The sequence below is a fragment of the Oryctolagus cuniculus genome, chromosome 4 (assembly GCF_051225735.1).
Source record: "Oryctolagus cuniculus isolate XC-2025 breed Fujian yellow rabbit chromosome 4, ASM5122573v1, whole genome shotgun sequence".
Taxonomy (NCBI): Eukaryota; Metazoa; Chordata; class Mammalia; order Lagomorpha; family Leporidae; genus Oryctolagus; species Oryctolagus cuniculus.
In genome coordinates this window covers 63,317,244-63,344,273 of record NC_142870.1, presented here as the reverse complement: position 1 = coordinate 63,344,273, position 27,030 = coordinate 63,317,244, and the positions used below count along the sequence as shown (strand labels likewise).

The 27,030-nt window shown below is 38.6% G+C and overlaps 1 protein-coding gene across 7 annotated transcripts in view; it reads left to right on the top strand.

Annotated features, from left to right (window-relative positions):
- Positions 1 to 75: 75 nt before the first annotated feature.
- IFT57 (intraflagellar transport 57) overlaps positions 76 to 27,030 on the top strand; it is a 63,476-nt gene continuing 36,521 nt past the window's right edge. For 3 of the 7 annotated variants that reach the window (XM_089330718.1, XM_089330719.1, XM_089330720.1), the window contains exons 1-5: positions 94 to 465; positions 2,862 to 3,024; positions 3,768 to 3,886; positions 6,779 to 6,869; positions 14,124 to 14,192. In XM_089330718.1, the coding sequence (XP_089186844.1) occupies positions 254 to 465; positions 2,862 to 3,024; positions 3,768 to 3,886; positions 6,779 to 6,869; positions 14,124 to 14,192 (654 nt within the window). In that variant the 5' untranslated portion in view covers positions 94 to 253. Of the gene's footprint in view, positions 466 to 2,861; positions 3,025 to 3,767; positions 3,887 to 6,778; positions 6,870 to 14,123; positions 14,193 to 27,030 lie in introns of all 7 variants that reach the window. The other 4 variants (XM_002716719.6, XM_089330715.1, XM_089330716.1 and 1 more) reach the window with 2 other exon arrangements.

Here is a 27,030-nt window from a genome sequence, read left to right as displayed (position 1 = left end):
CCCGCAGAGGCGGGAAAGGGGGCGGGTCACAGTGACGTTTCCCAGGAAGTCTACCCTGGTTGGAGAGAATGTAGAAAAGACATGGCGGCGGAAAGGAGGCGGGGTCTAGTTTCCTTGGTGATGGGTTGCCCGGCGGTCGCCTGGTAACGGATCGCGACCGTCCTGGCTAAGGCGGCGCAGGCGGCGCAGGCGGCGCAGGCCGCGGAGGTCTGCGAGGCAGAGCCCAAGGCGGGCTCCTACGGTTTCTTCCGCGATGGCTGCTGCCGCGGCAGTGGTTACGCCGTCGGGTTTAGAGGATGGGGGGTCTCGGTCTCGCGGCGAAGGAGCCGGGGAGGTGGTCGTGGAGCGGGGCCCCGGCGCCGCCTACCACATGTTCCTGGTGATGGAGGACTTGGTGGAGAAGCTGAAGCTGCTCCGCTACGAGGAGGAGTTCCTCCGGAAGAACAACCTGAAGCCCCCGTCCAGGTGGGTGTTCTGGTGCCGGCTGGGCCCTGGGGGCCTGTGTTGGGTCCTGCGCCGAGCGAAGGTTAGCGAGCCCTTGCTCCCATCTTCGCAGCCGGGAAAGGGCTGTGCACCCGAAATTGGGCGACCGAGGGCCGTGGAGCTCACGGAGCTGAGACGAGGTATATTTGTAGAGAGAGTAAACAAGTTCTGGAGCAGCAGAAGGGGCTGGAAGACAACATGCGCGTCCTTTAAAATTCGCATCTCCGCAAAACACAAACTTTGCCTTTTCTGGTTATAAAGGAGAGGTAAACACTCTTTGTTGAAAAGTCAAAAGTAGAAAAATACTAAATCACCCGCCATCTCATCTGCAGAGAGAACCGCTGCCATCATCTAGTGCTGTTCCTAGTTTGTTTTCTTTGGGAAACCCTTCCCTACAACTGGCCGCCTCGCTGAGTAGCACTTTGCATGCAGTTCATAAACTTGTGGGCTCGACTGCGATGGCTTGGATAGCAACAGCAGGCTGTTCAGAAACTGAGTCGTGGCAGACAAATGAATCAACAGCTGTCGGAATTGCCCTCTTAGCACAGAACCCCAAACACCTCTGCACTTGTTCTGGTGGGGAAAAGTCCGTGGTCACCTGATGGCAGGACCATCAGTGGCGAGGGTAACGGACAGCTAGCACTTTCTCGTCTAATCGCTGCAGCTTAGTGACAGCCAGATAGATTTCAGAGCTTTTTCTCTTACCGCTTAGATTTTTCTGCTTTATTCTCTAAGAGGCGAGTAGGATGAAGAAGCTTTGGTATTTCACTTAACGTCAGCCGTTTACCCCAGATAATATCCCTTGACAATTTTAATCTCATTCCTCTGCTGTGTTCTAGTAACTGGAATTGCAAGATATGTAGGCTTTATTATATGTTATCCATTTTGCTAAGTTATTGTATACTAGGAGAAAAGTTAGAGAAAAAGTGTTGCTCGATCTGTGATGGATGGGCTTGGGGTTGTAAATGAATGGATCAGGATAATTCAGACAGCTAAGATTCTGTAGTAATAAAAATGCATTTTTTTTCCATATGTCTTTGTCAACTGAAGGAAACTGGCTTTGAAGTTCTATTAACATTATCTCTGTGCTGTTTCCTTGGAGATTCAGCAGGATACTTGGAATCAAGGATTGTTGTGGAAATGCCCTAGTCTCATGTTTGTCAAAGTGTGATCAGCAGCATCAGCATTGCCTAGGAACTTACTGGAAATGAATTTCCTCAGGTCCTTTCCTAGGTCTACCTTTTCAGAAACTCTAGGTGTGGTTTCTAGCAGCATGTGTTTTAAACAGCCTTGCAGGTGATTCTGGGGCACGGTAATTTTTGAGAACCCCTGACCAATAGCCTACAGGATTTATCAGTATCCATTCCTCTGTCTTTGAGGAATTATCAGTCAATAAGAAAAAGACAAGTTGTTGGTGCGTGGGTGGTTTGAGAGGTTTTGAGCGCATACCTGGAAGGATTTCAAGGCCTTTTTAAATTCTCCCTTTTCTTTTAGCTTATTTGGAGAACATGAAGAGGTAGAACACTGGTGCTTATTGCAGTGGTTTTGTTAGTTATAAATACACTATAAACGTGGTAGTGTTAGCTACACATAAAAAAGCAAATAAAAACTCTGGGATCAAATTGGCTTGCATGTTGCTGCTAGCACATTTTAGTCCTATCTTTAGGTGTAAATTACACTCATCTTCAGAGGACTGTTTTTTGTAGACTAAGGGATTTAATAAAAGTTAGACTGCGGTTGTGACACTGAGACATTCTTAATCCTGGCTGTACCTTAGAAACATCCAAAAGCTTTTGAAATGTACCCATCCTATGTCTTCATTCCCAGAAGTTCAGATTTCATCTACTGAGGAGCAAAGGAGTAATGTTTAGCTGAGTAGCAATAGTTTTAAGAGTTCCTCAGGTGATCCGAATTCGCGTACAAGATGGAAACAGCCGTTTAACATTGCTGATGGCTTAGAAACCCTAAAAATGTAGAGTGAATAATTCTTAAAGATTTTTGTTAAACCCTGAAGGTATTTTATTTCAAATTACCATTTTCAGAAGGCACTAATTATTCTTGACATATGTTTTGGCAAAAGTTCCACGTGTTTTGTTTTCTAGCATGCACTGTATTTCCTGGGTGTGAGGTCTTTGATCTCATATTTTGTGTACAGTTACAGTTGCCCTAATCCTGCTGATTAAAAACTAACATGAGTGCTGCGAGTTACTGGAAAAGTCAAAGAGTGAATTATTAGTGTCTGGAGTTGAAGACCATTATTGGGGGTCAGGACAAGGAGGAGAAGCTTTTTTTGGGCAATTTTGAACTTGGCTCCACAAGTTATTATAGACTTATTTACATTATTTCACATTCTTCCATGCCTCCTTGTTTTGAAACAGACATTATTTTGCACTGCCTACAAACCCTGGTGAACAGTTCTATATGTTTTGCACTCTTGCTGCTTGGTTGCTTAACAAAGCAGGACATCCCTTTGAGCAGCCTCAAGAATATGATGACCCTAACGCAACAATATCTAACATATTAGCTGAACTTCGGTCATTGGTAAGTGTAAACTACTCTTCTTTCTGCATGTTCTTCATCAAACATTTTAATATCAGTAATTCAGGAATAAATGCTAGCCTTTTAGATGACTACTTTATGAACATGTACCTATGAATTTATTTTCATACAAAACTTTATCACTGCCCCTTCTGAAAGTGTCCAGTGTATACTCATTATAGTCCAAAGTAATAGTATTTTTCTTAATCCTGATACTGTGTCTCACAGGTAAATTTATTATGAGCCTTCATTCTCCCTCTAAAACTTTGATCTGAAAATGATAAAATTGAAACACTTTATATTTTGAAAGGGAACTTTGAATAGAGCATAACAGTTGTGCTTTTCTCTTCTGACTTTCCCTAGGGACAGGCAGTAAGACATTTCTGGCACACGTTATTAATTTTTGAAGGTGAATCACTTGTCCTGCATGTAGTTGTTTCTGAACTTTGACTGAATTTTTTACCCCAACAATATCAATGATTTCTTCTGCCACTATGAAGTTATTGCTTCTTAATTTGGTACTTTAACCAATAAAATGTTTTTTGTCTTTAGTTTTTTAACACAAAACTGGATTAAAAAGATGAGGTGGGTTTCTAAGGAACTGTAATTAAAGTTATTTTAAACTATTATTTTAAATAATTTGAAAAACAGAACATTATGTATCTGTTCAGCAATTCTGTGCTTAAAAATCTTCTGACACTTAGAATAAAACCAACAGTTAAAACCCTGTTTATCTTGTTTTTCAGGGAAGAGCTGCAGATTTTCCTCCTTCAAAATTAAAGTCAGGTTATGGAGAGCATGTATGCTATGTCCTTGATTGTTTAGCTGAGGCAGCATTAAAATATATTGGTTTCACCTGGAAAAGGTAAACTTTACCAGTCCTGCTAATAGTAACTTTATGTGTATAACATTTTCTTCTGTGGGTACGGAGTTATTTAACTGAACTGTTAAAATTTTTTTCTTCTTGACTAGTCTAAACTGAAAATGCTATGGAGGATTAGGAAAAATCAGTACACATAAAATTGGAATGTCTAGTATCTTTGAAACCAGTTCTTAAGTAATGTTAGATATTATTCTCTTTTATATAATTACTGTTAAAAGTTTGTGACCATATTGCCTTTGTTAGTTTAGAAAAACTTTTTAAAAATCTTCACATGTGTATTTACATACACAAGTATAGTATATATGTGGAGTCAACTGATAGCCACAGATTTAAGGAAAAAGTTAAAATTAATATAGCCTCCTAGACTTAGTTCATCAGATTGAACATCTGACAAAATGACTGACATGGCAGCTTTCATGTTTTCAGCCCAAAACAGTACCACTGAATGCAATTTAAAGAGTGACTACTTGATCCGTAGGACTTCTTTACTAGATTTCAAAAAAAAAAAAAAAAGTGAGATGTGGTATTCTATTTGGCATTTTTAAAAATTATACCACTGAATCTATTCTAAGTTCACAAAAAGCTATTAGTATCTCAACCACTATTTGATTTGGTGCTTCTTTTGTGTTGGGACAAAACTTATCCCTGACTCATATATTGTGACTTGAGTAATTTATAAGGACTCTGTATACATGGACAAGATAAAGTGGGAGAAAGCTGAAAAGCAGTAAACATTAGAGAATGTATCAGCTGTGTAATCCATGAACTACATAGAAGTTACATATTTAGGCCGGCGTCGTGGCTCACTAGGCTAATCCTCCGCCTTGCGGCGCCGGCACACCAGGTTCTAGTCCCGGTCGGGGCGCCGGATTCTGTCCTGGTTGCCCCTCTTCCAGGCCAGCTCTCTGCTATGGCCCAGGAGTGCAGTGGAGGATGGCCCAAGTGCTTGGGCCCTGCACCCGCATGGGAGATCAGGAGAAGCACCTGGCTCCTGCCATCGCTTCAGCGCGGTGCGCCGGCCGCGGCAGCCATTGGAGGGTGAACCAACGGCAAAGGAAGACCTTTCTCTCTGTCTCTCTCTCTCACTGTCCACTCTGCCTGTCAAAAAAAAAAAAAAAAAAAAGTTACATATTTATAGATGATTAATTTTATGTATTTAAATATGCCAGAACAAATCTGAGAAGAATGTTGCTTTTGAGATATTATTTAATTCTAATTAATAAAAACTAAGAAGTTTATCCTTTAATAATATTGATTTGGTTCACAGTACTTTTCTTCTTTTATATTAAATGTAGAATTTTGTATCTTATTAACCTGAGGAATGTCTTTCTAAAGTAAGTTTCTTACTTTCTAAAGTAAGTTTCTACAAGTAAACCCAAATATATTTGGGTGTTATTAAAAACACCCATATTAAAATGGGAAGTACAAGTAATAAATCTTGATGGAGAAATGATTTTTCAGTACTAACTGTTGGGATTATTGATTAGATTTTGGAAATAAAACTAAAACTGCAGCCCTTTCTATTATCTATATCAAAATAAACTTGAGATCAAATATGTAAATGAAAAAAATAACACTATGGAAATACTAGAAGACCAGAGGGTAGGTAGCCATATGAGGGTTAAAGTTATGATCTATGCAAGAGAAGATTGTCAAGTCTATATAATAAGAACTGTGTAAAAGTCTTGAATAGGTACGATGAAAAGTAATAAACTAGGGAGAATATTTTTTAAAAAGATTAGACAAGGGCCGGCGCCGCGGCTCAATAGGCTAATCCTCCGCCTTGCGGCGCCAGCACACTGGGTTCTAGTCCCAGTTGGGGCGCCGGATTCTGTCCCGGTTGCCCCTCTTCCAGGCCAGCTCTCTGCTGTGGCCCGGGAAGTCAGTGGAGGATGGCCCAAGTGCTTGGGCCCTGCACCCCAGGGGAGACCAGGAGAAGCACCTGGCTCCTGCCTTTGGATCAGCGCGGTGCGCCAGCCGCAGCACGCCAGCCGTGGCGGCCATTGGAGGGTGAACCAAAGGCAAAAGGAAGACCTTTCTCTCTGTCTCTCTCTCTCACTATCCACTCTGCCTGTCAAAAATAAATAAATAAAGTTTAAAAAAAAATTAGACAAAGCATTAATTTTATTAATATGCAGAAAGCCAAGGGCAGAGGGTATAAGTGGGCATTTCACTGAAAAAGAAACTCAAAGGACTATTTATCATATGAAAATACGTCCAACCACTCTCATACCAAAGAAATGTAAGTAAAATCAGAATGGGATTTTTTTTTTTTTACTTATTTGATTGGCAAAGTTTATAAAACATTTTGATAAATATCTGAAATAAGAGTCAGTGTTCTTCATTATTTTCAGGAGTGTAAACTAGGGTAACATTTTGGAAACTAATTTTCACAGTAATTTGCAAACCAGTAGCATGTACAAAGTTGTTGATGCAGCTATTGCGCTTGAACAGATTTATTCTAAATAAGATATATAATGATAAGTAAACAAGGATAATCTTTGCAATGTTGTCTAACAAAATACTAGAAACATTCTCAATGAACATAAATTGCCAATTTGGAATATATATAGTACAAATATGTGAAAAACAAAATTATATTTACTGAAAGGTAGTATATTGGTGAGGAAAGTAAGTTGGATAACAATATACATAATGTAGATAATATCTCATTTTTGTAAATTTATTTCTTAAATTTGGAGAGAAACATTTTCACTTTTTTACATAGAAACATTCAGGAAAAATACATGAAACGTGTAACTGTCATTTTGGAAGGGGGCAAAAATGAACAAGATCTGAAACAGAGGGGATCCTAAATATTCACATTACTAAATTTTTTTAACTATCATCTCATATTAAGTCTTATTATCTTAGGCCAGCATACCCAGTGGAAGAATTAGAAGAAGAAACTGTTCCAGAAGATGATGCAGAATTAACATTAAATAAAGTGGATGAAGAATTTGTGGTATGTGCATTGCTGAACTTCCTGTTCATTTTCACATTTAGATTCCCTTCCCTTCTCTTAATTATTCCAGGCTTCCATTTTATTTTGGGATGTATTGTTTTAACAAAATTTATTTATTTGAAAGGGCTACAGAGAGAAGGCACACATGCACACACACACACACACACACACAGAGAAATAGAGATTTTTCCATCCTCTGATTCCCTCTCCAAATGGCTGCAATGGTTAGAGTTTGGCCAGGCTGAAGACAGGAGCTTCATCAGTCTCCCATGTGGGTGCAGGGGCCCAATTACTTGGGCCATCTGCTGCTGCTCTCCCAGGCACACTAGCAGGGAGCTGGATGGGAAATGGAGCAGCCCAGACTCGAACCAGAGCCCATATGGGATGCCTGCATCCGAGGCAGTGGCTTAACCTGCTACACCACAATACCAGCCGCTGGAACATGTTTTATTTCATTGTTTCTAGAAAAGAAAAGTTTTTAAATACAGTGCCAAGTATCTATTGTTCATCTCTTCAGTTAAGTTAATGTTCATATTCTCTAATGAATTTCAGCAGATTCTTAAACTGTAAAAGGAAATATATTCCACAAATTATATGAGTAAATTTTATATGATCATTAAGTAGGACATGAATAATAGAGACTTTAGAACCAAACAATAGAATTTAGTGTTAATACATTGTGCTTCATAAGAATACCATTGATTCTAAGAATTTAATTTGTTTCTCCAATTAGTGCGATTACTACTCTGTAGTGTCGGTCCCCCACTCGCGGAGGAACGACACCGGACCCTGCGCTGTTCTCTTTCCCCGGCCCTTCCTGGGTTTGCTGCCACCACCCCGCCCCCCACCCCCCACCCACCCACCCCCCCCCCCCCCACCCCCCGCCTCCGCGGAGTGGGCAGCACTCCGCCGGCAGGCTCTCTCAGGGGTTCCTCAGATGTTCCCTCTGCATGTTGGCTCTCTCCTCCTTTATAGTCATCTTCCACCAATCCCAACTCTGCTGGCGTTCTCTCCCCACGCGCTGAGCACGCTGCTCTCCTCCAATCAGGGGCAGGATCAGCTCCTGCAGCTTGTTAGTTGAATTGGTGAGGCAGCTGTATGGAAGTTGTTTACTCCCTCTCAGCGCCATGTGGTGGGAGATCAGATGCATAGAATTAGTCTTAGCAGTTCCAGTAGTTTAGTCTAGTCTCGGTAATTTCAGTATTTGTCCTCAGTATTTTAAAAATCCAAAGCATATTTTATATTTTAGCTTAAAGTAATTTAAGTTAGTATATGCTACAAAGGTGTTAATGACTGAATTTTTCACTAGTCAATGCCAAAAAGAAAAACTCCTTAAATATGTTAAATTGTATTGGGGTAGAATACTATGTAGCCATTAAAAATTATTTGCAAACAAACATTACTGATATGGGAAGGATAACTTACAGAGGTGTTTCATGGGAAAGTAGAACTCAAAATCAGGTTTATTGTAATAGATATTTTCCATGTCCTTTTTGCTTGGATTCTAAAATTTCAAGATTTTCTTACACCAAATTAACCTTCCTTTAATTCCAATTCCCACAAACTTTTTGAAATAACTTCATATACTTTGTTGTAAAATTAACTGAGGAAACGCTTTGTCATCATAACTTCAACTGTGAGAAATATGTGAAAAGAGAATAAAATATCAAAGTGTTAGTGTTGGTTATATATTAATAGGATTACAAATAATTCTTTCCAATGCTTTTTATTTTTAAAATTTTGACTTGTATTTTGTCAGCACTATATATAAACATTTTAAGTCATATTACATATATTATTACTATTTACAGAAGGAAAAATGTGTGCAGAACTAATCACTTTAAGAGATGCATTTTTAAGGTGATAAATTCAAAATATCAATACATAAAGGCATCTGTCATTCTGTTTCTATTTATTGAGTACCTGATACATAGCAGGAAGTGGACAAGACACTGTTATTTACAGCCTGTGCCAAAGCTCTGAGGCAGAAAGGAGCTTAGCATGGTCACGAAACTGTGAGAAAACCATTGTGACAAAAGTTTCTGAATAGGGCAGGGAGTGGGCTTAAGATTAACTGGAAAGTTAGATGGAGTCTGGATTGTTTTGGGTGTTTTAATAAGGTTAGAATAAGTGTAATAGATCTTGCCATTGAAGCTCAAATTAAATCCTCATATATTTCCAATTGTTCACCTCATTAATTCTACCTAGGCATTTCCCCTGCCTTGTCTTCATAATAACTATTTATTAGTTATTAATAGTTTATAAAATCAGGAAGAAGTTTAGCATGGTGAAGGATACCTGTTTCTAGTACATGAATATGTAAGTTTAAAAACTTGCAAGTGTAACTCAAAACTTCTAGTCAGTGAGAAGAGAAAATCTAGTCAGAAAAAAAAAACTCAGGGCCTTATTATGCTCATTTTTGTATTTCTAGTGTATTGTGCAGGGTCTAGTGTATAGTAGATGTTCATGAAATATTTGGCTATAACACCCATCTCTGAACACATTATGTGTTTTTTGTTTTTTTTTTTTTTTAGAAATTACAGCTATGTTTTCTAGGAATGCTTTAAAGCACCACTATTAGCTGTGTAAATTCAGAGGAACAAACTAGAAAACAGCCTTTTTATACAGTTCTTGACATCCATGGGGTAAAGATCTTTTATTATAAACTGAAAGTCTTCCTCAAAGGGATGGTTCCTGAGGCTAATTGTTCCCTGTGTCATGTCTGGATTTTTTTTTTCCTTTCCTTTCTTCCTTATTGTCATCATATTCTAAGGGACTCTGTCTTTTCCCATTCTTCTTGCTTAGGAGAACTGATCCAGTGCCAAAAATCCTTTTGGTGTTTGAAAACTATTCAATTCTGTTGCCAAAATTTGTAGGATGGTTATGATAATTTCTAACAAAGTTCTCCTATAATTACTTAGAAACTAAAAACTTTTAGTTTTAGACTGGCCTAATCAAGCTAGGACACATTGATCATGGTTTTTAAAAAAGGTGTTGGTCATAACACAGAATCTTCTCATTTGCTATATGCAATCATACTCATAGTCAATAGCAGTAAGAGAATTAAGAAGGTGGCTGTTTGATAGAGAAATGGTAGGAAATTGTTGAATTCCTTCAGAATTACTGATATTAGAGTCCTGTTTCATTTTAAACTATTTTCTGTAAGCCTGTTAATATTTTAACTCATTTTGAATGCTCTTATTATTTAGTAATATAAATCCATTTTTGTATATTAGTCTGAGTTCTCCAGAAACACAGAACTAATAGAAGATATACGGACACACTTATATTTATTTAGGAAAACACTTACTGGGAATTGGCTAACGCCATTACCGAGGATGAAAAGTCCCCAAGGTCTACAGTTAGCAAGGTTGAGACCCAGGAGAGCAAATGGTATAGTTCTAGTTTGAGTGTGAAGGCCTGAGTACTGGGAAACCTGAGCCTATGATGTAAATTTCAGTCTAAGCCTGAAGCTAGAGAAGACCAATGTCCTACTTCAAAAACAGGCAAAAATAAATTTTAAAAAATTCTTTCTTACTCCGTATTTTTGTTTTATTCAGGCCTTTAACGGACTGAATGAGGCCTGTCCATATTAGGGTGGGCAATCCGCTTTACTCAATCTCCAATCAGATATGTATTTCATCCAGAAATACTCTCAAAGACATACCCTAAATAATGTTTATGGATACCCGTGGCTCAAATTGACGCATAAAATTAACTATAATATGTCTACTTGTCAACTTGGCACTCAAATACATCTCCTTTGAATCATACTTAACCTCCAAGTAAAGGCAATCGGAAGATTATAATTCTGCCTAACATCGTAACATGCCATTCTGTCCTGCATACCACAGATAATGCACTAATCCCTTAGGAGGAGGAATTATTCATATTCTCTCCTTGATATCATGTAACTGAAATACTAAGATGTAAAAATGACAGTACTGAAATGCTGTGGTAAAAAGTCAGTATATTTTATGGTATTTGATAAGGAAATAGGGAAGAAAGAAAATGAAAATATTTGCTTACAGATACATACCTAACAAAATAGAGGAAGTACATATGATGATTAGACTTGTCATTTCTATAACCAGTCATATGCTTATAGCTGGTGTTTATAACATCCTTTCACTACTCATTCACCTTCATCAAACACCTCAGATAACTGTTGAGTGACAGACATTCACTCCGGAATGTCTGAGCCAATAGTGATGCTGCCTTGAGGTAAGTGTTATAGTTTTCCAGTGACCTTAATTAAAGGGCCTGGTAATATGAAGACACCATAAAGATCTCCTGTACTACAAATACACTCTTCCTTACCTAATTGTGTGCTAGTAGTCCAGTTTACCCCCTGCTAGTGAAAATCAGTCACACCAGCCAGCACAGTAAGTCATCTTTGCCTTCTGATTCAGAGGTGAAAGGTGTTGAGTTGCCCAGAGTAACCTGGGAACAGTCTTAAAACCAACTTTCAGTTCAGTAGGGCCATTGTTATCTCCTGGTGGAAGTATCTTTCTGTTGGGAACTAAGACCTCTAGGCCTGCAGAGCATAACATCAGAACAAGAAATAAAAACTTTGCCAGTGGAGGACTAGGGATAATGAAGATCAGTGCCACTCATTTCCACCCCTTAATTCCTGAACCTGTGAACCCTGGTTATAGGAAAACAACACCATATATTTGATGCTGATTCAATCTAGTATCTGTTATTAAATGTTCTTACTGATAATGTCCAATCCAGTGTCATTCAACAAGTATGTATTGATTGCCTATGTAAATAGTACTGGTTAGGTTATCATGAAAGCTTCATGAGGTTGTCTTGTCTCCCATGGGCATTGATTCATTGGCACTTTAATAATTTACTCTGGTTGTTTAATGGACCATCATTAGTGAAAATGCAGACCAGAGTAAGCCACTTTTCAGAAGTGTGCATCTATGCTTCAGATCCATGTTGTAAACACATTAATTTTGTCTGTGCTTCTGTGCCCTACTACCTCCTCCTCCAGAAGAGTAAATGTTGCTTGAATGTATTGAATCTGCATTCATGTTGTTTCATATTTTTCTAAAAGTCTTTCCAGTCCTCCAAGGCTTGTGGTAGTTTTCATGTCTTCCCTTAATGAGCATATCTAGGATAGAGCCTTAGAATTCCCATTCTCACAAGTTGCTAGATGATGCTTACACCACAGGTCCCAGAACCACTGTTTTACATGTCTGTCTTGAAGATAAGGATTCTTTGAAATCTACCTTTGCAGCTTTTTATAATTCTACACTTGGAAGTGTTCACCAATTGATACTCATTTGTTGGTTGGTTTGGTTGTTAGTTTATTTGACCATATAGCTTGACAACCAAGCTCTATTGGCTTTATTACCATATCCTTACAGTTGAGATAATCTTGTTAAATTAGATTTTTCTACTTTATTACTGTGGGGAGCAACTCGGACTAGACTAAGTTACTGGAATTAAGACTTATTCTATGCATCTGCTCTCCCACAATATGGCGCTGAGAAGGGAGAAACAGCTTCTACACAGCTGCCTCCAGTTCAACCAATAAACTGTAGGACCTGCTCCTGATTGGAGGAGAGCAGTGTACTCGGCGTGTGGGTAGCAGAGTTGGGATTGGTGGAAAAGGACTATAAAGGAGGAGAGAGACAACATGCACCAGGAACATCTATCTGAAGGAACACCTGTGCAGCCCCCGAGAGAGCTGGCCGGCGGTGTGCCGCTCCCCTGCGGAAGTGGGGAAAGTGGCAGGGGGAACCGCCCTTCCACGGAGGTGGAAGGGTCGGTAGCCAACCCGGGAAGAACCAGCAGCAAACCCGGGAAGGGCCGAGCAGACAAAAGAACAGCGCAGGGTCCTGTGTCGTTCCTCCACGAAGACGGGGAGCGACAATTACTTGTAATCTATAAAGACATTTGAAGAAAAAGAAAATAGGGAGCTCATGTTCTATCCTGCATGCTCATAGAAGCTGCTTAGGCTTAGTATATATTGGAGAAGGGATTGCCTCTCAGAGGGTCATTTCCAACCCATCCCCATACAACCAAATGGTGTACAGATTTGAACCAGCATGGAACCCACCTAAATTGTACTTTTAAATAAATTTAGTGATCATGGGCCAAGCGGTAGCAATTACCTTCCCAAACTTGAGCAGATGAAAAGTCAAAAATATACATCACTGTGATTGGTTCTTGAAGCAAATGGGAATTTCCTGTGCATGGCTCTTGTATTGGTCCATTTCCATCATGTTGCTCAGAATTTCTGAATTTCTGTTAACTCCTTCCACTGTCTATTTCAGATATGCTACTTGGGACTGTTTTTTGCTCTTTTTTTTTTTTTTTTTAAGATCCTGTGGGTGTGTATTTTCAAAGAGGTGCAGAGAGTGGGGGGGGGAGGGAGGAAAAGAGAGAGAGAGAGCGCCAGTCTGAAGCCAGGAACTTCATCCAGGTCTCCCACGCTGGAGTCACGGGTCCAAACACCAGGGATCCAAACACTTGAGATACCTTCTGTTGCTTTTCCCAAGCCATTAGCAGGGAACTGGATCAGAAGTGGACCAGCCAGGACATGAACCAGCACCCATAATGGATGTCAATCTCATAGAGCAACTTTACCCTCTGTGCCACAATACCATCCTCTCCTTTTCACATGATTTCATAGCAATGGTTCCTTTCCCCCTCCCTTTTATAGCTTTCTTTATTGACTATAAAAACCAAAGTCTTCTTTAAATGGCACTATCAGGGGCCAGCGCTGTGGCACAGTGGGTTAAAGCCCTGGCCTAAGGCGCCGGCATCCCATATGGTCGCCAGTTCTAGTCCTGACGACTCCTCTTCCGATGCAGCTCTCTGCTATGGCCTGGGAAAGCAGAAGATGGCCCAAGTCCTTGGGCCCCTGTACCCAAGTGGGAGACCGGAAGAAGCTCCTGGCTCCTGGCTTCAGATTGGCTCAGCTCCAGCTGTTGTGGCCATTTGGGGAGTGAACCACTGGATGGAAGACCTCTCTCTGTGCCTCTACCTCTCTCTGTAACTCCATCTTAAAAAATAAAAAAATTTTAAAAAATGGTACTATCAACAGTTCATTTGTTTTTGTAAATTTTAATAATATTTGCCCTACGTTATGTATGTGTTCATTGGTCTTTCAAATACCCTTTTCTGCATGAATCTTTATAATAAGTTGTATAGCTTAGTGTTATGTATGTGAAAGCTGGAAATTATTTTTAAATTATAATTTTCATAATCATTTCAAAATTTTCTTATTTTCCTAAGGAAGAGGAGACAGATAATGAAGAAAACTTTATTGATCTCAATGTTTTGAAGGCCCAGACCTATCGTTTGGTAAGTTTCATTGGCTATACATGAGACTAACAAGCAATCAGTACACATGTTCTGCTGGAAATTGAAATGAGTATAAATCATTGTTAACCGTTATTTTCTATGCCATTTGAATGTAGCTCTCAAAATAGTTTTCCTATATATAAGACATCATAGTGGTATCAAATATAAAAATCAAGAGGGGAAAATGAGGTATCCTCCTTTCTATTATCATGGAAAATCAACTCACATGCAAACTAAAAGTAATTAATTTGCCTGCGAGCATTTTTATTATGGAAAGACATAAATTATTCTATTTCAAATTATTTTCCATCACAATAGACCAGCATAGAATGACCTTGATTATAAGAAAATACTTTAATAATTATTTATAATAAATGGATTATATTAAAACTGATATATGGAAAAGTAATCAGACATTGCTTTATGTTTTTTCACTTTTTTTTAATACAAAACAAATTTAGTCTATAAAACAGTGTACTGTCAATGAGATATTTCAAATGTATGTGTGGGATTTTTGTACTTTTTCTTATGTATATTTGAATAAAGTATATACCTGTTGCTTTCTCAAAAATATATATGTAGTTTATTTTTTGTCATTTACTTGATTTTTCTTGTCAGAATCCTCAAAATAAGTTTGAATCAGTTTTAGTTTCATATCATCAAGACTTCTTGATATCCCTCTCCTCAGAGTGATCTCTTCTTCTTTAGAATTCTTAATTCTCTAGTTAAAATTAATGATGTATGTGTATTACTCTGCCTAACTTTACATATATTGTGGTTTCTTTTCTAATTTTAATACATACTAGGACTCTGACCTTGGGCACATTTCCAGACTTTTTGTGCCTCATCTTCTTCATCTATAAAATGAGATAAGAAAATTAGCTTTTTCAGAGGAATTTTAAAGATTAAAAGTGTTACTTCAGGTAAAACCATATAACAATATTTGTCACATAGAAAGTGCTCAGTGAGTATGGGCAGAAATCAGAACTGCATCTTTGCTCCACAATCCCCCTGTCAAATCTGACTTGTAAGCTCCTTGTGATAACAGTGATAACTATCCTTTTTTATTTTCCCTGTAGTATAAAGTAGAAAATACATAATATTTCTTAAATGAATCAAGGACCTTTTTTACTGATCAACTGAAAGCTGTATCAGAATAATAACATTTAAATCCAAATAAATTCTAGTTGGAAGTACATCCTACATTTGTAGATCATTTTATAGTTTTCAAAGTACTTTAAAACACATCTTTTTACTGACCTTGTAAGGTATTTGGGTAAATGTTTTCTCCATTAAGCAAATATAAACACTAAAATATAAAATCTTGGGACATTTTAATCTTTTAAAAAGCTAATAAATTAAAATACCTGAATTTAATCTATCTCTCCAAATTCCAAGTCTACTGATTTTTTTTTAACCTTAATCTCATAACAAGAGTTCAAACAAGTAGGTTTGACTTACTCCTACTCTGAGCAAGTACATTGTGGTTAGTGGTCATGTAATGCACGTGTTGAAGATGATGATGACAAAAGTATTCCTTCGGTGTCAGAAGAAAAACAAAATTAGAGATGTATACACAGTATCACAAATAAATTATCATTTGTGTTATTCATATTATCAATGGTGGCAAAGGTTGGGACCTTTTTCTGCCAAGGGCCATTTGGATATTTATCACATCACTCTTGGTCCCTACTAAATTATCAACTTAAAAATTTGCCTGTTATAGACTTATTGAATCCTGACTCTTGCTTGCAGTTGCCTTGGCAGGGGTAGACCAAATAATTTCATGGACCTTATGTGGCCAGCACACTGAAATTTCCCCACCCCTGTTAAATAGAGAACTGTGAAGGTCATGTAGGATTTCCTATGGACAAAGGAGTTGGGCACTGGGAAGGAGCAAAGTAATGTAATTTGCCTCTACCACAAATGCCAGTCTCTATTGGTCCTGATTTCAAGTTTTCATCTCAAGCTAGCTGAAGGAGGTCTTTTCTCCTACCTATGCCTTTATAAATTATCTAAGTATTAGATCCTTTGGACAAAGTCTGTATAGTAATATTCTTTAGAACTTAGACTGTATAGTTATGTTTTCAGAAGAGGAAGAAAGCTGAACACCAGGTGTTTGTGGATGGTCAACCATGAAGTACTAATGAGGCAGAAAACCCTTTCATATTTTAAAAAATCTGGCAAGCTTATAATATTGCCCACCACAGCCATCTGCCTGAGACAGCTGTGGCTGACTGTAGCTTATGATGTCTTGGGCTGCTCTTTCCCCATGACACAATTGCTATATAGGTTAGTGACATAGATTTAAGATTTTATGTTTCATGCAGCAGGTGGATTCATAGTGCAGAAGAATTATTATTTCAGTAAAATCAAACATATGAATTCTTTACTAGCACAAGGATGATACATACTGTTGAGAAAACTAATTTACTAAATGTATATGTGACAGTGCAAGCCCGGCAATATTTGAGTTACAGCAGTCCCTCCCTACTGTGGTTTTAAAACAGTAGATGCTTCTCCAATCATTCTGTCTTCTCACCTCCTTAATTTTCTTCATAGAGTCTAGGGTAGTTTATATTAATTACTGATTTGTCAGTCTCAGCGACTGTAATGCAAATTTCTCTTAAGAGCAGAAGGAAAATTTTTACTGTTTTCTTCACCTGTGCCTGGTGTGTGTGGACTGTTCAGTCAACAGTAAAATGAAGTGAAAACATGTCTGAATGTATGTTATTTTATAGACAGGGTATATTTTAATCTTCATAGAAAAAAGAACCTACCAACAACAATTGCTTCCTCTTCTGTGTACCAGGTAGGATAATATAGGAGAAATCCACTTATAATTCTTGTATTGAGTATGAAAATTATGCTGTTACATATCATAATCATTCCAGAAGTAGGGTATCAAAAAGCATTTTCCTGAGATTTGTGGTAAAATGAAGCAAGTAAAAATGCAAATGAATAAGACATATCACAGGTTATGTTCTCTGGAAGCAGACATTGAGACAGTTTGGAATGCAACATATTTCTTAGAAATAGGCACATATGAGAGAGAGAGAAAGAAGTAAGAAAGCAGGATTGGGCAGAGGGAGAAGTCCAGCCATGAAGAAGGCCTGACAAAGACTTTACAAACCTAGTTAGGAGCTCTGGAGCAAGTGCTGGCTCTGACCCTAAAGTTAGACTGCTTTGGGAAGGACATGCTCCCAGGTGAGGTGTCTCTGCAGGTGAGACTGAACCGAGGGACCTGGCAGCAGAGACTGTCCACTGACTCAGTTCTCTGCAGCAGGATGGCAAGGCCTTCCTTGAATGAGGGACCTGATGACCCATCTTGCTGCCCACTACAATGTATTTGAAGCCTATAGCTACTAATTTGAAGAATTTGTAAAGAGACACTATCTGCCCATCAGACAAACTTTTTATTATTTTTAAATGTTTATTTATTTATTTATAAGGCAGAGTTACAGAGGGAGGGAGAGACAAGAGAGAGAGAGAGAGAGATCTTCCATCCACTGGTTCACTCTCCAAATGGCCTCAACAGCTGGGGTTGGGCCAGGCTGAAGCCAGGAGCCAAAGTTTCTTCCAAGTCTCCCACATGGGTGCAGAGGCCCAAGGACCTGGGCCATCTTCTGCTGCTTCCCAGGCACATTAACAGGGAGCCGGATCCAAAGTGGAACAGGTGAGACTTGAACCAGTGCCTGAGTGGACTATGATACAACAGTGGTTGTTTCATGAATGTTGAAAACTATGTGAATGCTTATGGTGAAATCAATTTGCTTTGAAAGTGGATGCTAGTCAGAATATTGTGAGTTTTAAAATATAGATTAAGGTAATTTTTAATCTTTTGCTCCCTAATTCCCTTATCCCAAATTTGATTTTGCCAAACATAATACTTATCAGGAAACCAACTGCAAGTAGTGAGAGATTGCTTTATCTTCCAAATTTTATTTGTAAATTATTTGAATTCTAAGATAGCTTTTCTTGGAAGGAGAATATTATTAAGGGATATTATTAGGCTTCAACACTAGCCTGCAAAATTCCACATTCTCTGTCTTTCTGATTGCTGAGAGTACTTGAAGTCTGACGTATAGCAAGAGCCACCCAGAGAGTCATGGTGGGAGACACTGGGGCTCAATTGAAGCTGTGGCAGTTTGACAGGGTCTGTGATGGTTAGGGACATAGTAGAATGTTCGGTGCCATGAGAAGGGGGAGCTGGGAAGGACGGTGTGGTGGCAAAATGTAGTGAGGTGTGCTGGTCATACCCATTTCTAAGTTGAGTTTGTCAGTTGGAAACCGCTGCATTGTTGCTACACTGTAATTAGGAGTGGTCTCTGTAGCTCCCCTCTCCATTGTGAATCTCAACAGAACCTCAGCAACAGTTTACTGGCAACATAATGCAGATGTGTCATTCTCCTCCCCCAGTGAAAAAACAGAGGAGAGGGAGTTGTGTGCTCTCTGAATGCTATTTTTAAATGCCCCTCACTTCATTTCAAAACATTTTTTTCAAACATGCCATAGATACTGTTCTTCCTTGAGATGCTAAATTTAAGGTTTTAGAAACCAAATCCTGAGTTACACAGCAGAAAACCAAGTATGTCAAAAGGTTTAAACACAATTGGTTTTTAATTTCTTAGCAAAAAAAAAAAATAAAAAGTCATTGTACCAAGAATGAGAGAATTTTCAGCTTAGAAAGCAAAAGCTGAAAACAAGTAAAAATATGGGCTTAGTATAAAAACGTCATTTCAGCTTTACAGTATCTTTTGACAAGTCTGCAATATTTTATCAAAGGAGAAGAAGATGGATTTGCTTTGTTAGTATCTTAAATACTTTAGATTTTCTTCCTTTTATATATGATTTATACTTCCTTATGGACAAAATATCCTTTCTGAGTAATAAAGAGGAAAAACTGTCATATAACATTCTGATTTCTGCTTGAGGAAAATGCATTTTCTTCTTTGCAACAACATTTGAGTGTTAGGGCCTCCTGTCTGTTGTGAGAGAAGTCTATGGTGGGTACTCACAGGTGAAATGATGAATGTGCCACCTGTTTGAGTGTGGTGGAACACACCATGACTAAGTAAATGCTTTTATTTCTCTGGTAACTAACCTGAATCTCCCTGATCAGTTTTCCATCTGGAGGCGAATAGGAAATCTGGACTAGAGAAAAATGTGCTGCTCCTTCCTACACAGAGGACATTCAAGCAGCAGACTTGTGCTGGGTCTTTGATGCAGCTTTTGACAATATGTTTGAAATAAGAGAGATCTTTATTTACATCTTGGTTTCATTTAGGACTTAGCAAGAAATAGGAAGTAAGGACTTTGCAAGATCCCTTCCAAATCTGAGTGTAGACCTTTAAGATAGATTCTATGGCAGAAATAACAGCCTTACATAAAATTCTGACATTGTATCCCTCGCCGTGTTATCAGAACTAAATGAACCTCTGTATATCTCTGTTTTCTTGTCTGTAACATGGAGACACAAGCAGTTCTCAAGATTGTTTTGAGATTAATACAAACTACTTTGTGGTCAGCACCTGAAATAGTGCTGGCATATGGTATGAACTTAATGCTTCTCCCATTTTGTAAAATTTTTAACAGTCCTAGAAACTAAATTAGTTACCAGCATTTCTATTTGCCACCAGGTAATAAAACAAAAAGTCTTTATCCCTTAATACAAATAAGTCCTCAGATTGCTGAGTATTTTTTTAAGAAGCTTACAAAAAAAGGATATTAAGTCATCAAGAAGCTTGCATCTCAGTGAAAATTGAGAAATCTTGCTGATGTCGTGGCTTTATTTTCATAATCTATCACCTGTATTATTTTTGAAGGCCTGCTAAACTAAATTTTCTGTCATAAAAGGTGTCTCTCACAGAAATGACTAAGGGAAATCTGATGAAAAATAATCTTTTTTCAGGTACTATTTGAAAGCTCTCATTCTATAAATGGAAAGTTATATTTCCTGAATCAACACTAATAGCAGGTATTTGTTACATAATTCAGTATATTAGATTGATATTCAGAATATGCACATTTTTTCAGCCTTCTATAACCCTGTTCTTTAAACCTAACAGCTTTCCCACCCCTGCCAACACTCATCACCATTTGATATGAACCCCTGGCAGTCAGTGTTGGTGCTTTGAATATCTGAATGATTTATTTTCATCTAGGACATGTTGGTGGTCACTGAGACCTATGCATGCTCCTTGAAATACCATCTCTCTCTTCAGCTGTCTTTCAAGGCCAGGTCCTCTTCACCTTTCTGATCTATGGAACTGTCATGTCCTTAGTGGTCTTTGGTTCTCATCCTTCAATCTCACCCCCATCTTTTTCCAAAATTATTTTCACCCTGCTCCTCTATCTCACTTATAAAATGTGAATTTTTATCTGGAAATTCTCAATTCAGTAGCTTTTGATGCCTACAGATCTATTTATAGATTATAAAACAACAAAATTTTGGAATGGTTTTTAAAATCTTAGCAGAGACAGGTTTCTACACAACCAACTTTGTTTTCATCCATAAAATAAATCCTTTATTCCAATTAAACAGGTCTCCATAGATTTTCAAACACCTCATGAGCATATCTGCGCCCATCCTGTCATTCTCTTTTCCTTTGCCTCATCTAAAATACCTTATCACTGTCTACCTGATTCCTAAGTGTTAAAGGTGCAGCACAGATTCTGCCTCCCCAGTGACACTTTCCCTTATTATCCCAGCACCTTTTAATCCTGTGACCCACAAATCTACCACTCATTTTTTTATAATATATAATTAGAATGCTCTTCCTGAGGATTTTTATTTCAGTCACTATCACTGGGCTAGAACAGTAAATTACACACAGTAGACATTAAATAAATATTTGTTGGATGAATAAGTGAGATCTTTGCATCTTGCTTTTAACTCCTCTTTGCATCTTCTCTGTCCTGGAGGACAAAGTTCACATTCCTTAATTAAATCTTTTCACAATGTACTTGACTCTTACTCCCTAGTATTCACCTTTCTAAGTCCTGGGTCTCTCCTTATTCTGATCTTCACAAGCTATATCCATACATATTTCAATATTTTGTTTATGCTCTTTTCCTCACTGTAAACATTTACCATGTCTTCTTTCTGTATCCCATACATCTGGTCAACTTAGATCCTATCACACTGTTAAAACATACTTCTCTTTCTCATTCAAACTCAAAGTATTTATCACTTGGACCAGCTAGCTTTAGGAAGTTAATCAAAAATATTTTTATCTGCTTACCGAAAAATTTTTATTCCCATGAGAAGTGAAATATGTTCCTTTGAAAAATGAAATTACAAAAAATAATAGAGAATTAATGTGAGATATAAACATTATATCTCTTTATTCATAAGTTTCCTGAAGTTATATAAGATGGTAACATTTGGGGGAATCTGGATGATGACTATATGGGAATCCTTTATGAAATTTGTGTAGTTATTTACAAGTCTGAAATAAAAGTATGATACTGACAAAAATAGAGTAATGATTTCAGAGTCCATAAAATAATCCAAGTATGTAATGATATTAGTCCAGGAATCAATGCAAATCAATGGAAGAAACTGAACAAATCAGTTACATGATGTGATAACAAGCTATCTATGTGGGAAAAAGCTGGATTCCTTCCTTTTTTTTTGTTAAAGATTTATTTATTCATTTGAAAGTCAGAATTACACAGTGAAAGGAGAGGCAGAAAGAGAGAGGTCTTCCATCTGCTGGTTCACTCCACAATTGGCCGCATCAGCCGGAGCTATGCCAATCTGAAGCCAGGAGCTCCTTCTAGATCTCCCACGTGGGTGCAGGGCCCAAGGACTTGGGCCATCTTCTACTGCTTTCCCAGGCCTTAGCGGAGAGCTGGATCTGAAGTGGAGCAGTGGGGACTCGAACCGGCGCCTATGTGGGATGCCGGCACTGGAGGCAGCAGCTTCATCTGCTATACCATAGTGCCAGCCCCACTCATTTGTTATGTCCAAGTAAACATCATATAGATCAACAGTTTTAAAATAAGGCATAAAATAAAAATAGACATGATAATGTGTAACAAGAGAACCAAAAGCATAAAACAAAAACGGTCGTTACTCTGAATGCATAAATAGTAATGGTGTATATTATGGACACTTGGAATAGGGAACAAAATGAAGATATGTGGTAATACTGGAGGAAAATATGTATACTCTATATAACAAAGTGTTGATAGGACACATCTGATAAATGTTGTAGAGCTTGTTCTCTAAAGTAACACTGTCTGCACCTGCCACTTACTGATGATAAAACATTGGAAAAGTTACCTTATTTCTCTGTATTTCAAATTTCTCACTTATAAAAATGTGAAGAAGACTCCCTGCTTCATGGCATCATTACTGGGCATTTAACCCATATGTGAATGCATCTGGGACCATGTTTGGCATATAATAGTGATACATGTAAAATATGTTAGGGGCTAAGCATAGTAAACTTGCACTGGGACAGCCCTTCTATGTATCATTTAATCCTCACATGATCCTTTATGATAAGGAAAGTTCTATTATTGTCCTCGTTGTACAGATAGGGACCCTGAAATTTAGTGAGGTTAAGTTTAACTTGACTGACAGCTAATATATGATGTAGGTAGAATTTGAGTAAAGGTGTGATTTCAGACCCATCCTGTTAATATTAACATACTATTATGACTCAAGACAACTTAATTACTTGCCTTTGTCTCTTGGAATGATTTAATCTTAGTAGTTGAACTTTCAAGTCTCTCTCGTTAGGTATAGAAATTGAGCTCTTCATATGAATTTGAGTACTAGTATTTTCATGAGGCTGTTATTGTATATATATGCATACACATACATGTGCACACACATACATGTGCACACACATACATATATGCATATACATGTATATATTTACATAACAGTCTTCTGCAGATGCTTAAGTATTCTATTATTACTTAGGAGAAGAAATTATCCACTGGCATAAGATTCTGAGCAGGCTATTAACACTGCATAGTTAATCTTTGAACTGACTTTGATGTTATGCCTTATTATCTGAACCTAAATTTACTTTAGGGAATGGTTGACTGTTATCTTCAGTTCTTCCTTTGGCAATCTTAGGTTCAGATCTCATCTCTTAGGTTTTTTCCTTTTATCTAGGACCAATTACTCCAGTTAACTGGCCTCAATCTCCTCATAATAGGCCATAAACTCTTTGCAGGCAAGAATTAAAACCTTTTATCTTTCCACAGTAGGCATAGTGCCTTGATTCTTACCTTGAACACTGTAGGAACTTAACAAATGGTTTATTGGTTAAATTAATTATAAATGAGACTTCTAGATAGCTTGTGTCTTATTGAGCTTCTAATTGTTTCTTCAGCAGCAGTAACTGGAAAATGCAATTTCCCAAGAGCTATGCTTTATCTTAGTTAATGTTTTTTCAGAGTAGGACTTTGTCATGATGATATAAAATTTTGATTAAACAAAAACTAGTTTATTTCTTTTTTACTAATAGCCCCATATAAAATACCATTTGCTCAGTAGAAAAACAATAAGGAAAACAAAGTTGTCTCCAAGTGTTATAACCAAGGCACAGTACAGTGTTTTAAAATTATTTCTACTTCATATGTAGGGCTTGCACAGTTAATGTATCCACTCACTAAGCATTAAGAAATTTTGAGTGAGACATAAGGCCATGAAATTGATGCATAAACATGTAAGTGGAAAGAGACTCCATAGTTTGAATAAGTTAATGCCGCTCTACTAAGCCTAATGTTCTCTTTTTGCCCTTTATTCAGGAATAAAGCCATTTCTACCTGTATATTAATTATGACCCAAGAGTGAATGAAAATAATTTTTTACCTCTACCTTAAATCATTTTAGGACATGAGTAGTAAACTAGCAAATCATTACTTAAGAGAACCAAATGGGCTGGCGCCACAGCTCACTTGGCTAATCCTCTGCCTGTGGCTCCAGCACCCCAGGTTCTAGTCCTGGTTGGGGCGCCAGATTCTGTCCCGGTTGCTCCTCTTCCAGTCCAGCTCTCTGCTGTGGCCCGGGAAAGCAGTGGAGGATGGGTCAAGTGCTTAGGCCCTGTACCCGCAAGGCTTCAGATCGGCGCAGCGTGCTGGTCGCAGCGCACCAGCCATAGTGGCCATTTCGGGGGTAAACCAACAGAAGGAAGACCTTTCTCTCGGTCTCTCTCTCTCACTGTCTAACTCTGCCTGTCAAAAAAAATAAAATAAAATAAAATAAACCAAAAAATGAGCTAGCGAGGTTAGAAGTAACTTACTAAATGGTCCAATATAAAAACAAATGGCTTGTGCCCTGGGATATCCTACTGTAGTGTTTGATTTTCATGTGCTCTGCTAACCCACATTCTAGGCCTGATGCAGATAGGGTCACTGAATTTCCATTAGCCTTTGTGAAAACTGCCCTTCCTAAGGCAGCGAAGGATGGCCCAAGGGCTTGGGCCCCTGTACCCACGTGGGAGACCTGGAGGAAGCTCCTGACTCCTGACTTCAGACCAGCCCAGCTTTGGCCATAGCATCCATTTGGAGAGTGAATCAGCAGTTAGAATATCTCAATCTCTCTCTTTCTCTCTCTGCCTCTCTCTCTAACTCTACCTTTCAAATAAATAAATAAATCTTAAAAAAAAAAAAATGAAAGACAATTGCCCTTCCTTGAGTAAAGACATTTAAGTATGTCATTCACAACTTGAACAGGCCTACATCCAAGCCTGAAGAAAGTGTTGTGGTTTCATATCCTCTCTGACCTTAGGTGATTCTGAACTTCATATTCTTGTAAGGTGGGCAAAAAAGATGAGTAGAAATGAAGGAATGGGGTCAGAACACACTAACTCTGGTATTTAAATTTTTTTTCTTTAAATGCATTTGAGAGCCAGATAGACAGAGACAAATACAGAATGGTAGAGAGTTGCTATCTACTGATTTACTCCCCAAATGCCATAAGGGCTACAATTGAGCCAGGCCAAAGCCCAGAACCAGGACCTCAATCCAGGTCCTCAATCCAGGGTGGCACAAACCCAATTCATTGAGCCATCACCACTGTCTCCCAAGGCCCACATTAATAGGAAGCTGGAATTGTGAGTGAAGCTAGCACTGAAATACAAATACTCTGGGGCAGGCACCGTGGCTTACTTGGCTAATCCTCCGCCTGCAGTTCCAGCATCCCATATGGCCGCCAGTTCTAGTCCTGGCTGCCCCTCTTCCAGTCCAGCTCTCTGCTGTGGCCCGGGAAGGCAGTGGAGGATGGCCCAAGTGCGTGGGCCCCTGTACCCACATGGGAAACCAGGAGGAAACACCTGACTCCTGGCTTTGGATTGGCACAGTTCCGGCCTTAGTGGCCATTTTGAGGGTGAACCAATGGAACGAAGACCTTTCTCTCTGTCTGTCTCTTTCTCACTGTCTATAACTCTACCTGTCAAATAAGAAAAAAAATAAATAAATACAGATACTCTGACATGAGAAGCAAGCACCCTAACCTGTGGCTTAACCATGAGCCTGAATGCCTGTCTCCATGGCTTTGATATTTAATCAACAACATTCCTGCTTCCATTCACCCAAATGGTGGTTCCTTAAATCAAACATTTTTAATCGGTGACCAGAGCATCTACATTATATTAAGATCCATGCCAAGCTGTTGCTGAGAGAACATAACCTGATATAGCCTGGCTTTAAGGGACTGAGATGTGAAGACCCTTCATCCTGGCAGGAGCAAATCTGTACATACACCCATACAAATATACCCCAGTATCAGGGCTCACATGGCACTAGCTGTGCATACATCCACCTGACCCTCAGTCCCACTAGTCTACCCTGTTTGGTATGGAAAATAGGCTAATCAGAATTGGATTTCTTAGAGTCCAAGTCAGGTACCCAGACATGCTGGGCTCTTCCAAGCCTACGGACATTATGGGACCTGGTGTAGATTCATGTGTGGAATCTTCCCCATTGCTGTAGGCTTTAATAGAGAGGGCCAGTGTCACTTTTCCTGCTATCATGGTTATTCTCATGTACCTTCATACATGTCTACTTTGTGAGTGCTATACCGGCCTCCCCCAACTATGGTGTTCTTGCACCACCCTGGATTTAATTTATATGGAAGTTTACAGCATTCTTTTAAGTACTTGGAATAATACAGTGTTTCTATATTTACATGAGTACCTTAATGTCTCAAATACAATCTTGAAGGCTTTTTTTATTTTAATTCTCCACATTTAAATGAATGCTTATACATTTTATATTTCTGTTTTTTAAATGGAATGTAACCGTAGACTCAGACCATATACTATAATAAATAAAAATATGTATTATTAGTCATACTCAAATAGTGAGGTCTGAAATAAAAAGTCCCCTGAATTTAAGAGCAAAAAGCAATAAGTCCTCCTTTTAAAGCTCTATAGAAAGTCGAGGTTTCTGTAGGTCTGCGGTGCCACAAAGTCTCAGGAGTAAGTTCAAAACCCCCAAAAGACCTCAAGTTCCCTCAGAAATACAAACCGCAACACAAAGTAATCTTCTACTTAGTGTTATACTGGATTGGAAAAACTAATCTCATGAACTTTCATTTAAGAAATGTCTTTTATGCTGGCGCCGTGGCTCACTTGGCTAATCCTCTGCCTGTGGCGCTGGCACACGAGGTTCTAGTCCTGGTTGGGGCGACGGATTCTGTCCCAGTTGCTCCTCTTCCAGTCTAGCTCTCTGCTGTGGCCTGGGAAGACAGTGGAGGATGGCCCAATTCCTTGGGCCCTGCACCAGCATGGGAAACCAGGAGGAGGCACCTGGCTCCTGGTTTCAGATAAGTGCAGCACGCCAGCCATAGAGGCCATTTTGGGGGGAGGGG